This window comes from Triticum aestivum, chromosome 3B, assembly GCF_018294505.1.
Source record: "Triticum aestivum cultivar Chinese Spring chromosome 3B, IWGSC CS RefSeq v2.1, whole genome shotgun sequence".
Classification (NCBI taxonomy): domain Eukaryota; kingdom Viridiplantae; phylum Streptophyta; class Magnoliopsida; order Poales; family Poaceae; genus Triticum; species Triticum aestivum.
The window spans coordinates 834,189,541-834,203,774 of record NC_057801.1 but is presented as its reverse complement, the minus strand read 5'-3'; the positions used below and the strand labels follow the sequence as shown (position 1 = coordinate 834,203,774).

Genomic DNA, 14,234 nt, shown 5'->3' with positions numbered 1-14,234 from the left:
ATATCTCTATCTCTACTACCTAAAAGAAACACAAGGTTTCGTTTCCCCTATTACGTCGAGTTTTCGTCCGTCGCTCCCCCGCTTCGTCCCATCCCACCTCCTGATTTTTCTCCTTCCTCGCACGGTCACCGATGGAAAAAATCTCCCCCTAAAGTATCAGGACTCAATCCCCTACGCCTTGTACGGTCCTATCAGATTTGATTCCTTTTTTACGGGTGTAACTGATTGGAGAGAGAGGGAGAGTTTTTATGGAAGGGAATAATTTTCATGGAGGAATTTATGGAAGGAGAGAGAGAGAGAGAGAGAGAGAGAGAAAGAGAGATTTTAATGGGAGTAATTGGAACAGGGAGCGAGAGATTTGTTGACGAGGAGACTATGATGCAACCGAATCCCATCCCTCTCGCGCTCGATCCCCCGTCTCTCTCTACCGTCTCTGTTGTTTGCCGCCGCCAGCGCCGTCCTGCAGGCCGCTGCGAGTCTCCCCAGTCATGGCATCCGTCCGTGCTGCGCAAACCCTCGCAGACATCTCTACAGCTCCCTCCCATGCCATGACGCCGAGACGGCCTCCAGCCTTGCGCATGTGGACGCCGCTGTGCTACACCTCGCTCCTGCTCGCTTCCCTATGATATCTACATACCGCGCCGGCTGTGCTCCGTTGTGGCAACGACGTCCACCGCACGGTTCACGCTCTGTACTGACCGCTGCGTGTTGCTGTCGTCGGACGACATCCCGTCGAGGAGTACACCAGTTGTACAATGCTGGATTAGATCCTCTCGACACTGCCGCCGTAGGAGATAACAAGCTCGGTCTGGGGTCGCTGTCCATGAACAGGTATCCACTTCCTTCCAGAATACTCGTCCTCCCTCGCGATGTGCGTGTGCGGTAAGCCGGTAACCTACTATATCATTGACAATTATGTTTTGTTGTCTATTTTATCTGTTGTAACAAATCTCACTATGCAAACAACAACATGAATCATTGGTAAGCATGGATGAAATACATGTGCGCGGAGTCATGGACCGGCGCCTATGCTCAACTTAGGATGCTCCTAGGCCGCCTGCATGACCCGATGATGAGGTAGGAGGCGAGGGTTATCCTCTACGGCCTCCATCGGACTCTAGGGGAGAAGAGTGCTTATGGAGGTACAACTTCGGCATCTGTGAATTGTTCCGCCATGAATCCTGATGCACTTTTAGTGTAACTATTGTGATGTGGTAAAAATAGAAAGTCATGTATCTGTTATGTCTAGATCTCACTTTATTTTTAGGACCTCGTTTGATATTGATGTGTATATAATGCATGCTTAGCATGTAAGCTTTGTACAGTTTAATTGTTGTATTTTCTTATGGAATTTGGTTGCAAGGGTGTGCGAAGGCCTAGGTACATAATCATGTGTTTCACTGAAGGTAACAATGATGCTTAATGCATCCGCGCTCTAAAATTACATATTATACTCCCATGATAGATGCTGAAATGACATCGAAAGAAAAGAGTGGCAAATATTTTTCATAGTTTTACATGTTCGTTTTTTTGGCCTGGTAAAATGTACAAGTACAATATAGAGTCCATGTTGGTGGCCCATTATCTTCTAATTCCTTGTGAACTGGAAGTACATTTGTGCACCTAAGTCCTTGAGTGGCCTTGGAATTAAGGATTTGATTGCTTATAGCCGAGCTATTCTCCTAAGATAGCCTTGGTACCAGTGGGATAGCATTCATAGGCCTTGGAAGAGGAGTGATTTATAACAGTAAAGTTAAGCCCACAATGTTAATACACATAAGGATACGAAAAGCATATATTACATATGGTTAGTGTTGAAACACAGAAATATGTACGTCCCCGTTGCAGCGCACGGGCATTCTCCTAGTAGGACAACAAAAGACAACAGTTAAACTTATATTAGGGGGTAGTTCACCAATGGTCGCCCTTGCCCTTGTCGTCCTCGCCGCGGTAGCAATGGTCAAAGGCGGCGTAGAGTCACGACGGATCTCGTTGCCGGAGGATGAGTAGTCGGTGGAGGTGCCCAGCATGGCGGCATGTGGTCGTCCGAGTGCGACCGACGAGGACATGAGCGCCCCGGGCTTCAGTTCGCAAGGGCACGGCCTTCCTCTACGTGAATTTTTTGCCTCGGTGTCCTTGGATACGTCTATATTTCGCATTCTCGCCTCGCCTACATCGAACGTGTATTGGGCCGGTAGACTAGCTTCGCTCAGTTTGTGTATTGGGCCGGTAGGCTAGCTTAGCTTCGTTTGTCTAAAAAAAAAAGGTAGCTTCGTTCCGTTCGCGTACACAACCCTCCGTTCGTTGTTTTTTCCCCTTTCGTCGGTTCATCCTTTTCCTTCTCACAAGAACGTTTCTTTTCAATATAAACCATATATTCATTTGTAATTTAGGCCTGGTTCTTTTGCCAGAATCCGATCCCTACCCAGCTTCTTCCAGAATCTTTGAGCCCCATTTGTTTTACAATCCTGTCTAATTAGACCCTAATTAGATAGGATTGTAAAACAAATGGGGCTCAAAGATTCTAGGAGAAACTGGGTAGGGGTTGGATTTCGGGAGAATCCCCAGATTCTGGCAAAATAACTAGGCCTTAGAGTTGCATCAAAATCTTATATGTTTTTTTAATTTTCCTGTAATTTTAGAAGTTGTCCACATGTTTTAAGAAATGTTCATCGGGAATTTAAAAAATAATAACATAAAGAATGTTCACACACTTCCAAAAATCTATGTGACGTTAACAGAAATATTAGTGTAGTTTTTTTAGAAAAAACTATAACATTCAAAAAATGTGCGTGACAATTTTTTGAAAAACAATTGTTATAGTACAACGGTAGAAAATGTTCGCATAATTCAAAAAACTGTTTCCTACCACACAAAAAACTGTACATGACATTTACAAAAAAGTTGTTCCCACATTCCGAAATATGTACTTGTGACATTTAAAAAGATGTTTATACAATTGTAAACAAATATTGGCGTAGTTTTATAAAATGTTTTATATTTTTCATAAAAATGCCCAACGTGTATTTGGAAAATGTAACTATTGAGAAAAAGGTCAAAACATGTATCTGAAAAATATGTTAATAATGTATCTGAAAAATGTTCAACATGTATAAAAAAAAGTGTTCCAGATATATAGTGAAAACTTACGACATGTATTTGGAAAAATATTCAAAAACATTTATTTGTAAAAATGATAATTATGTATTTGAAAAATATTAAACGTGTGAAAATACGTTTCGGTTGTACATGAAAAATGTACACTGTGTTGAAAAAATGTAGACATCAAACATATATTTAAAAAAAATGTTTGTCACGTACTTACAAAATGTTCAGTGTGTACAAAAAAATGTTTGAGTGTATACAGCCATGTTGCTCTTGCTCCAAAAGTCTAACCCATTTCCTTTCTTTCTCGCATCACGCGCGGAAGCTTCTTACTCCTGGTGAAAGTCTAACCCATTTCCTTTCTTCCTCGCAGGTCGCTCGCAGCACGCGAAGCGGCCAACAACCCTCCCGGCTCGGGCTCCTGGCAGGTTTCAGGCGGAGGGAGAAGACATCACCTACGACTTCCGGCGCTGCGCGTTCTCATCCCTCCTGTTTCACGCGCTGCCGCCGGCTCTGCACGTGCGGAAGGTGACGCCGCCATCTCTGCTTCTTCTGGCTTCTTAGCGCTGAGGCTGTTGGTTGATTCGCTTCTGCACCTGCTCCCCCCACACCCATGAAGGTACTTTCCTTTCCTACTGCTTAGTCGAACAGTTATTTAGATCATATTCATACTTATCCTGATGTTTGAGCCATGTATGAGCTGGTCTACTTTTATTTATCTGAAATTTGTTTCTTGTGGATGACTTAGTTTGTTGCCGATATGACCCCAGTTGGATTTAATTCATAAAGTCTACGACTATGAGTCAATCAAACTCATTTCCATATTCATGGTTATTCTGATGTTTCTCATGGTTGTTTGGCCCGTGTATGACCTGGTATGCTTTCCTTTATTTATCTGAGATTTGTTTCTTGTGGATGCATGACTGAGTTTGTTGCCTATATGATATACTCCCTCTGTCCGGAAATACGTGTCATCAAAATGAATAAAAGGGGATGTATCTAGATGTATTTTAGTTCTAGATACATCTCTTTTTGTCTATTTTGATGACAAGTATTTTCGGACGGAGGGAGTATATAGTTGGGTTTAATTCATAAAGTTTATCAGTCAACTGTTCCTACTCATGGATCACTGTTTCTGCAAGTATATGCTACAAGTATGCTAGTCTGGTGCATGTACAAATGCTCAAAGCTCTAGGTTTGAAGTATGTTCCTTTGCTCCCAGACGCGGCCTTATAGTTTCTTTCAGGGATGTTGCGAGCTTCTGTGAGATAGTGGATACTGGATTTTCCTTCTAAATTAAGGGTGATAAATTTATTCTCGTATGCAATTTATCCTTGGATTAATTGGTACTTATGATGTTCATTAATTCTGCTCATTCAGGTTTTCAATTAATAAGATTTAGGAATATACTCCATATACAATATGGCTGGGGGTAGCAATAGCACAGATGCAGCAACCAAGGAGATGGAGGCATTGCATGTTGGGCAAACTCAGGAAACCAAAGTAAGCGTTGTGCTGCAAAAAGAATCATTTTGCCTTGAACTAGCAGTGAATGTTTTTCCTCGCAATATCTTGTATGGTTGCTTCGGCATATTTCATACTTTTGTTGGTCCTGGAGAAAAAAATGTTGGGGATGAACAAGAAGCATACAAGCTATTGCCGATACTATTATGCTTTGTATAATTGGTAAGCACGACAAGTCAACAACTACCTCCCCCTGCAAAAAAAAGTCAGCAACTACCTGTTGTTTCTTGTGATAATTGTTGTTTCCATTGCCCCATTGGTAAACTTGGTCGCATGGTGTTCATACTTTGTCTCGATCTGTTTTTGTTGCATGTCCCCTGAATTCTCCTCATAGATTAATTTAGAGCCATTGACTAGATGGCATGGCTAGCCTTTACCGAAAAAGGGTTTCCCCCCGCTTTGTATACAAAGCAACCAACCGGGTCATACAGGGATAGGTGCTGGGGCGGAAGCAGCACAGTCACGCCCAAAAGAAACAACAGAGAAAGAGCAAAAGAAACAAATGCCGACAACGGCGGATCAACAAAAACGAAGAAGCCTCGCGATCGCTAGGCCCACCGGTCTTATCCACTAGGCTCCAAGACTCCGAAGCGCCGGCACCAATCAACACCTCCAAGAAGGATCGCGACGATGACGACGCTGCTGCCAAGGGTTTCCCCCGGTACACGACGAGGCGATAGGAAGAGTAGCCCCCGACGCCCTCCCGGAAGGTCAGGCGGCACCCACAGGCGCCACCGCGCCGGGGTCGGCCACGCCGACAGGGGTTTCCCCCGATCTCAACCCGCACCTCGGGCGCTCCGGATCCCGCCACCAAACCAACCACCACCCTACGCCAACGCGGTCATGAGGCCTCCACGCCGTCTCACCACGGCACCGCGAAGTGAGAACAGCACGACGAAGAATCAGAGCCGGGACTAGGGCATCAGCACCATCGGCACGCGGGAGGGCCCCACCTCCACCGTCAGCGACAGTAGCCGTCCGGACGCAATAGCAGGAGCACACCAGGCCCGTAGGCCCACAGGCCCGGCCGAGCCCTCGTGGGCCCGTAAAGCTCCTGCCTTCGCGCTGCTGCCGGCACGCCATCGACGCCGACGCCCCAAGTCCGAGCCGCTCCTCCTCCTCACCGCGCCGCAGACAACAAGACCATGCCGGGGGGCCGGCCCCCAGGGGCCCAGATGGGGCCTGACGTGCCCGGATATGGGCCGGGGGCGCGTCGACGGCCACCCGGCACCACCACGCCGCCCCGCCGCCAAGGAGCGGCGCCGTCACCACGCCGGCCGCCGGCCGCCACCGCAGGGCCGCCGGACCGCAGCCAAGCCGGGCTGCACCGCCGCCGCCTCCCTGCCCCGGGAAGGGAGCACGGGCGCGCAGGGACTGGAAGGCCCGCCGCCGCCGGCACCACCCGGGCCAGCGCCGGGGGCGCCCGCCGACGACGGCGGGGGGAGATGGGGAGGGCGGGGTCCCGCGGGCGAGGGGCGCGAGCTCCGCCCCGGCCACCTCCCGGGGAGGCGACGCGAGGCGGCCAAGACGGAGGAGGGGGAGGGCGGAAGGGGGCGGAGGGGGGGGGGGCGGGGTCGGCGGCGGGAGGGGCGGCGGCGGCGGGAGGGGAGCGGGGGAACCCTAGCGCGAGAGCACTTTCCTTTCAGAGACCCCCTACAACCCATGGCTAGCCTTTCCATAATCCGGTTAGAAAGTGATATGTGATCCAAATACTCCTACAACTGATGGAAACTACTATGGTTACATGCCATCTTCTCCTGAATGATCGTTGCACTGTTATATGCATTTTATGGTAAATAAGGGAAACCCTAGTAGAACCCTCAAAAGGATATAACTCCTCAAAATTTCCCCTCTTGAGGAGTTAAATCGGACCTAGTCGAACCCTTTACTGGTTTAACTCCTCAAAAAATTAAAGCAGTGTGTGGGCCGCACCTCAAATATGAGCGGCCCCAGCCACTTCTCAGCAAACAAGTCCCCCCCCCCCCTACAACCGCTGCTCTCCCCCAATCACCAGCATTCATGTCGACGCCACCCTCCTTGCCTTCGTTGGCCACCACGCACCTCCGCCAACATCCTGTAGGCCCTGACGACATCCCATCCCACTAAAATTCACTCATCGGTCGCCGTCGTCGCCAAAATCGACGATCAAATTGCCACCCATCGTCATCTTTGCCGAATCGACAAGGAGGGCCACCACCGAATCGGCCCAGCTGCCTCGAGCACTGCTGCAACAGCCCCGCTCAAGATCCATGTCTCAGCTGCCATTGTCGCCGATGCCGATGACGAAGAAGAAGTGTGGTGTGTGTCATCAGTTGTGGGGCTTGGGTGGCAGAAATCTGTAATTCATACATGCAGGTGAGGTATTGGATCGACACTTTCCAGTCCGTGGAGTAGGCGGCTCATGCGTACGAGGTGGCGGCGGCGCGCTTGTTCGGACGCCGAGAAAAGGTTAACTTCCCCCTCAGCAGCCGTAGCGTCCTGAACTTCGGGGAGCCTCAGTTGGTCTCCCCACGAGGAGAAAGAGACTTGTGATGCCTCGAGAAAATCAAGGCCGAGCAAATCTATGAGGCCTATATATCCGAGATCAGAGCGTAGCATACGATCCGGAGCTCGTCACCGAGGAACAAGCGTTCTACAAGACCTATAAGAAGCGTGGTAACAACGCCGATGAAGCCGGACCCTCCGTCGTTGCGGGGATGATCGATATTTCCTATGGCTCCTCTGACTCCGGCTACTCGGAGGTGAATTGGGACAAGCACATGGAGGATTCCGAGTAGTTTTAAGTGTGCTATGTAGTTTTAAGTAGTTGTATGTTGTCCGAACCTTTGTTTAATTATGTAATTGAGTAGTTTGAATGAAATTGTATGCAAATGTTTTTAGGGAGTTAAGTTTAGGAGTTCCGCTAGGAACCACTTTTTCTCAACTCCTCAAAATTGGGGAGTTAAGGTTTCAGGTGGCTTTTGAGGATCTAAATTTTTGGGTTCGGCTAGAGATGTCATAAGCTTCCCGTTTTTGCTACAGGACACTCTGAAAAAGGCATCTAGTGTAGAGTCGGATGCAATCTCATCAAAAGAACTCAAGGTTGGATATAGTAGTGGTGGGACTCCCGAAGCTCAGTCCTCACCACGAGAACATGATGATGATGCGCAAGTGGATGATCCTTCAGAAGATGGAGCAGCAGGTGACTACCTATCGAATTCCTATTTCCGAGTTTTTCGCTTAGAGCTAGACCAGTGGATCTTCGTCTATTCTTGCTAGCATTTGGAAACTTGGTTATGAATCATGTGATTAGACTGAGTGTTTGTCTCGAATTGATAGCTTCGGCTGCAAAGAAGAAAAAGAAGAAAAGCATGGCCAAGTAAGTTCTATCATTCAATTAACTAATGTTCTTGTTTGGTTTGCTCCATTTTAAGAGCATATCATGCGTTTTACGTAGAAAGAAGAAGAACCCTCTTCAGCAGACAGATCCTCCGTCAGTCCCTGTTGATGAGCTTTTCCCTTCAGGAGATTTTCCGGAGGGTGAAATCCAGCAATACAAGGATGAGTAAGCACTAGTCTATTTCAGTTTCTGCCGCAATGAAGTATTGGATGATAGGAGTACGGTGTTTTTTAACTTCATAAAACAAGCCAAACTAAAAATTGCATGCATGATCTTAACTTTTGAAAATGATGCAAAATAATGTTTTGTTTCATTTATGGTTAATGAAGCACTCTGCAAAATGATATTATCTTCACTTTCTAAATAAATGTGTTATTTCTTTTCAGTAATTTATATAGAACAACTAGTGAAGAAAAGAGAGAAATGGAACGACTACAAAAACCAATGTATAATTCTATTCGTCGGGCCGCAGAAGTTCATCGACAGGTTTAGAATGTTCTAGCATTGTCGGGTTTTGGCAGCTTCATTTTCTTTGTGTTATTGATTACAACTCTACAGTGTGTAATATTTGTTTACAAGGTGCGTAAATACATGAGGAGCATTGTGATGCCTGGAATGCTAATGGTTGAACTATGCGAAACTTTGGAAAACTTGGTTCGGAAACTTATCAAGGAGAACGGACTACAAGCGGGTATTGCCTTTCCAACAGGATGCTCCTTAAATTGGTATGGTATTCCTCTAGATGCTTCTACAGTACTGCTTCTCCTTCTTACATTGACGACTTTTTTGGTGCTTAGGGTTGCAGCTCACTGGACTCCAAATTCTGGTGATAAAACTGTACTACAATATGATGATGTGATGAAGCTGGATTTTGGGACACATATAGATGGTATGTCTATTTTATTACTTTGTTCGATCCCTTCTTCAATGATTTTCGGTGTATGCTTTGTTCTCTTTTGTCCTTGCAAGTATGAATTCATGATATTTATAATTTCAAAGATTAACACAATAGTGTGTAATTATTCCCAGGGCACATAGTTGATTCTGCATTTACTGTCGCCTTTAATCCCATGTTTAATCCGTTGCTTCAGGCAACGAGAGATGCCACAAATACTGGAATCAAGGTAATTTCTATGCATTTTGTTTACTCTTAGAAGGCTAGGGTATATTTTAAGTCAATGGACTCAGATATTACCGAAAGAGTTCTTCCCATAGGCACCTTTGCCCATAGTATTTCTAATAGCAGCTCTACTTGGTGGAAGTAATAGTTTTTGTTAAAGCTGCTGCTTTTGATTACTCGATTCTAGTGTATGTTTCGGCACACTGTATTCTCTCTAGCTGTTTATGTATAATGAGTTTTGTTTTCCCCCGCTAATGATCTGATACTTGAAATCATATTTCCTTAAATCTATTGTTTTTATTTAATAATGATTATTTATCATTCATTTCAGGAAGCTGGAATAGATGCACGGCTTTGTGATGTCGGTGTTGCAATCCAAGAAGTCATGGAGTCATATGAGGTTGAAATTAATGGGAAAGTTTTCCAAGGTGTGTGTAGTTTTTGCTTCATTTAGTGCCATTTGAATTATATAGTGACAAGAATGTAAATAGAAATGGCTTCTTTGGTTTGTGACAGTAAAAAGTGTACGAAACCTCAATGGACATGGCATTGGACCATACCAAATCCATTATGGGAAATCAGTTCCAATTGTAAAAGGCGGAGAGCAAACAAAAATGGAGGAGGGTGAATTTTATGCCATTGAAACTTTTGGGTCCACAGGTACGGCGCTATCTAGCTTTAACTCATATGCCCAAATACACTAGGAAAGTCATTTCCATCCGATCACTAATAGTTTTAAAATCATTTTCTATAGTACCTAACTATCATGGCCTTCTTGGTTGAACAACCGATATCCGTTTTCCCTAATTTGGTGCATGTTCATGTTTTTGAACAGACTAACATTTCACAAGCATAATTCTGTTTGCAGGAAAGGGATTTGTGAGGGAGGACCTGGAATGCAGTCATTACATGAAGAACTTTGATGTTGGCCATGTGCCATTGAGGGTAGCAAAAGCTAGGCAGCTACTCACGACAATCAACAACAACTTTGGAACCCTTACATTTTGCCGCCGATACTTGGACCGCATTGGTGAGACCAAATATCTAATGGCACTGAAAAATCTCTGTGATGCTGGCATTGTGCAGGTACGTGGAATACCACCATTTTCACTCGAATGTCTGATCCCTATCATGTACATGGTTGCGTACGGTTTCCTGACCTGCTTGCCTCTACTTGCAGCCGTACCCTCCAGTGTGTGATGTGAGGGGAAGCTATGTGTCACAATTTGAACACACCATTTTGCTTCGACCAACCTGTAAAGAAGTCATATCCAGAGGCGACGACTATTGATTGGCGCTGCATCTCTGCTTTGAATATGTGCCCCGCGGTGATTAGTGTTTTACCATCTTGGTGATCTATGATCATATGGATCAAATGACACATGAGAACAGACAAATAATGTTTTGACATCTTTTACATTGCACCCTTTTGTTTCCAGATTTTAATGTTTCTAAGAACTCATGTCATGTTGTATTTGACTTGATTCCTCTATGAATAATAGTCTATTATCTTGAAGAAGTTTATCATTAGCATGGAATGGAACACCTATAAGTGAAGGTGTTTCTGCGAAGTGTTGAACAAGCTGTTGACAGAGTTTCTTCTGCTTACAGATCTATGTCTACTAGTACTGGAGCTTACAACCTAGGAACAGCCCGACCCCCGCGTCGCTCATCCTGGGTGACACGGAGAACCCCACGACGCCATTGCCTGCTTCATCCCTCGGCACACTCGTCTCGCCGCTGCCGCCGGCCTCACCGCGGTGGCGGCCCGCGGCGGTCCTCGCCTCCGAAGGTGGCATGGGGGGTCCCAGTGCACGCATCGATTATTTCTGGATCCACGGGCGCGGCGGCTTCGTGCCTGGGTGACACCGACGGATGATCTCACGACAGGGGCTGTAGCTTGAGCTGTGGGGCTTGGATCCGCGCGGATCTACTGACCTCCCTTTGACGTGGCTGCTTCTCGCCGGTGATGGCAAGCCAAGCCGGCGGCCTCGGGCATGGGGAACTGTCCTGCCCCTCCCACGTGTGGTGTTTGGGCACGTGGTGCTGACCTCCGCGGATCTGGCGCCTTTTTCAGATCCACCACTGGTCGTGCCTAGGAGTGCGATTGTTGCGGCGGTACGGCCATGGCCAGTCATCCTGGGCGCCCCCCGTGGGTGTGCGATCGCGGTGGTGGTAGAGGGCCGCAATGTTGTGTTAATTGACCATACTGTCATTAGGCGGCAATCACTCCGACCAACGGCGGCGGCCTTGATGCAGTTTGTGGTAGCCATCTAAAGGTCTTCACCAGAGTTTCATCTCTTCAGATCTAATGGTTGACTTTGGCGTGAGATGCAAACTATTCTCGACGACTTGACGCAAAGGGGTGGTTGTGCAGCAACGACACATCCACATGTAGCTGCTGGGACTGTTGAAAAGTGGTGGCAACAACACATCAGTGACTTCGATGGTGGTGCTACTCGAGCACCTAGTCTCGAGATCCGGGGTGGAAGCCTAGGTTTGACCCGAGTCGGGTCCACTTGCCAATGGCGATTTTATTATATCGTTACCTCGTTGAAGGGATTGCTCGGATATGTTCGGACTGGTTCTTCAGGTGAAAACCTAGATTCTGGTCCTGGATGGTCGGATCCGGCGATGGCGGGGTTTGAACATTGCTCCCTTCTTGAAGGTGTTGCCGTTGAAGAATCTCGTCGTCTGTGTAGGTCATGAGGTGGTTGGTGCTGATATGGTCATTGTTGTATTTTGCCGATTATGGAGTTGATCGCTTTGGTGCTTTTTTTCTTACCTACATATAGCCTTGGTCCTATATGATTTTGCTATTTGACGGCGTGTTTTTGTTTGCTTGTGTTGGTGTTGGCTGTGTGCATCCTAACAATGCAGAGGCCGGGTGTGTGCTCATTGTGTTTGTATTATCTTGAAGCTTTATTTTGAGCCAATAAAATTCACCCTTTAGCAAAAGGATGACGTTCTTTAGTGCTTGAAATTTCTAGTTGCGAAATTGAGTAGTGTGACACAACTAACCGCTGGATAAAAAACACATGTGCCTAAGATGAGAGCTAAAACTAAAAAAACACCGAAACACAGGGGAAAGTTGGCTGAAGAAGCCAACCATAAGCCCTAGCAGCCGACACCTCAAGATCAACCCATGCATGTCTTGATTGTTGGAAATATGAGCAATTTACTGAATAATTTTATTGACAGAAATACTAGATAAAGCATGACTAGTATAGCAGTGATGAAACAAGTCATGCGATTTGACAAAGAGAAGGTAAATAACATCTGCATATATAATCTAGAACCGATCATCTCTAGAGCAGACAGTAGATCAAGATGCATAAGAGAGAAGGTAAACATCGTCTGCATATATGAGTTTGAAGTAAACACATCTAGAACAGACACTAGATGAAGTTGCTTATACGACATAGAACCTAACATACTTAGGACAGAAACTAGAGCCAAGAACTGTAGTAGGACTTGTAACAGAAAGGAGAAGAACACGTACGGCACAGCAGCAGCAGAAGCGCTGGACTTGGTGTCGGTGTCCTCGCCTGCCATGTCGTCGAGGAGGTCGTGGACGTCGGGGAAGAAGTCGTCATCCGGGAAGTAGTCGTCGGCGACCGGATCGTCCGTGATGAAGCAGCCAGTAGTCGCGCAGAGCGCTCCCCAAAAACCTTATCACCCTTCTCCCGTACAGGACTCAAAGAGTGCGGTTTCGGAGGCCTACTGTCCCGACCTGCGGTGCACGCCGCAAGCCAGGATGAGGAAGACAGCGGTAGCTCAGGGAATGGAACCGGTGGCGAGTGGAAGGAGAAGTTCTGGTGCATCTCTCTGAGAGGAGCGACCTCCCTTTTATAGGCGCAAGAGAAGGAGGCGAGAGGTTGCGTCGGGAGCTGAAGGGAATGCGGGAGACGAAACGAACAGACAGCAGCCGAAGAGGCGCGCCGTTCGGATTCAGTGTCCACTACAGAAAAAATGTTTCAGCTTCCGAGTGACCTTTCGTATACCCGTAGTGCGTGGCAAAAATTTAGACATCGGCTCGGCTCATTCCCGCAACCCGCGGCGCGTCGTGGCGAGGCGTGGCGTGGCGTGGCGTGGCGTGGCGAGGCGGGCGGCGAAGGAGGAGCGCGCGTGGATGTCCCTCTTGTTCTCATGCTCATACAAGTGGGGAAGGAGCCTCCCTTATAAGGAGGTCCAACTCCCTCTAAACTAGCAATGTGGGACTAAACTTTAGTAGTATCCCTTGCCTTGCACAAATGGGCTAAGTGGGCCTCTAGGATTTATTAGGAATTTCTGAAATAGTTATTGGGCTGCCCCAATATAGACTAAATTCCAGCAATCCCCCACCAGATCCCAGAGGCACACAGAAATTTGCCTTTGGTTCCAAAACACTGTTTTATATACCGGTACTGCAGTGGAGACTGTTAAGTTGAACTTCCACCTAGAACTCTATGCTACACTAGTAAGCAACTTGAACAGTGGACTGGGCCTTGAACTGCAAGTTTTCTGCGAGTCTAGCTTCACATAAAGCCTTGACCGATACGTGGCTACCGTGGGTCTTCCCCGCGGGTGGAGCTTATGCGTCATACTCCGTGACCTTTCATGAGTTTACTAGAGAGAACCCTACTCTCATAGATTGCGACATTTGACAATCAGACTCATATAGGTGTGTTCTTCAAAAGATGTTCTGCAGGATAACATCTCTGCTTAAATAAGCCACTTAGAACACATTAAGATATACATCAACCTGCCATGCAGATTAGGAGAGTATTGCATCTTCATGGAGTGGTATTGTGAATAGTAAGGATACTCTCCTCTCAGTTGACCAACAGCTTGTCTTCCACATCTAATTCACGGGATCTCCGATCACAAAGAATAGGTTACCACTGTGAACAACTCATATTGTGGGTCTCATACCCATCTCCCTCGATGCATTATCTATCACATTACGCGATAGACCCTTAGTAAAAGGATCTGCCAGATTTTTAGACGTTTGGATATAATCCAACGCAATAACTCCGGAGTTTTTCATTTTCCTGACAGACTTTAACCTTCTCTGAACGTGTCTTGATGACTTCATGTTATCCTTTGAGCTGCTCACTTTTGTGA

At 46.7% G+C, this 14,234-nt stretch overlaps 1 protein-coding gene across 1 annotated transcript; it reads left to right on the top strand.

The window, feature by feature from the left end:
* The first annotated feature begins 4,527 nt into the window (after positions 1–4,527).
* On the top strand, positions 4,528–10,457 carry LOC123066955 (methionine aminopeptidase 2B-like). Its single transcript, XM_044489928.1, has 12 exons — positions 4,528–4,608; positions 7,666–7,810; positions 7,948–7,987; positions 8,066–8,173; positions 8,395–8,494; positions 8,588–8,733; positions 8,806–8,897; positions 9,038–9,132; positions 9,460–9,556; positions 9,645–9,788; positions 9,997–10,214; positions 10,309–10,457. Exons 1-12 carry the CDS (start codon positions 4,528–4,530, stop codon positions 10,417–10,419), a joined length of 1,377 nt encoding a protein of 458 aa, XP_044345863.1. The 3' UTR covers positions 10,420–10,457.
* The last annotated feature ends 3,777 nt before the right edge of the window (positions 10,458–14,234 follow it).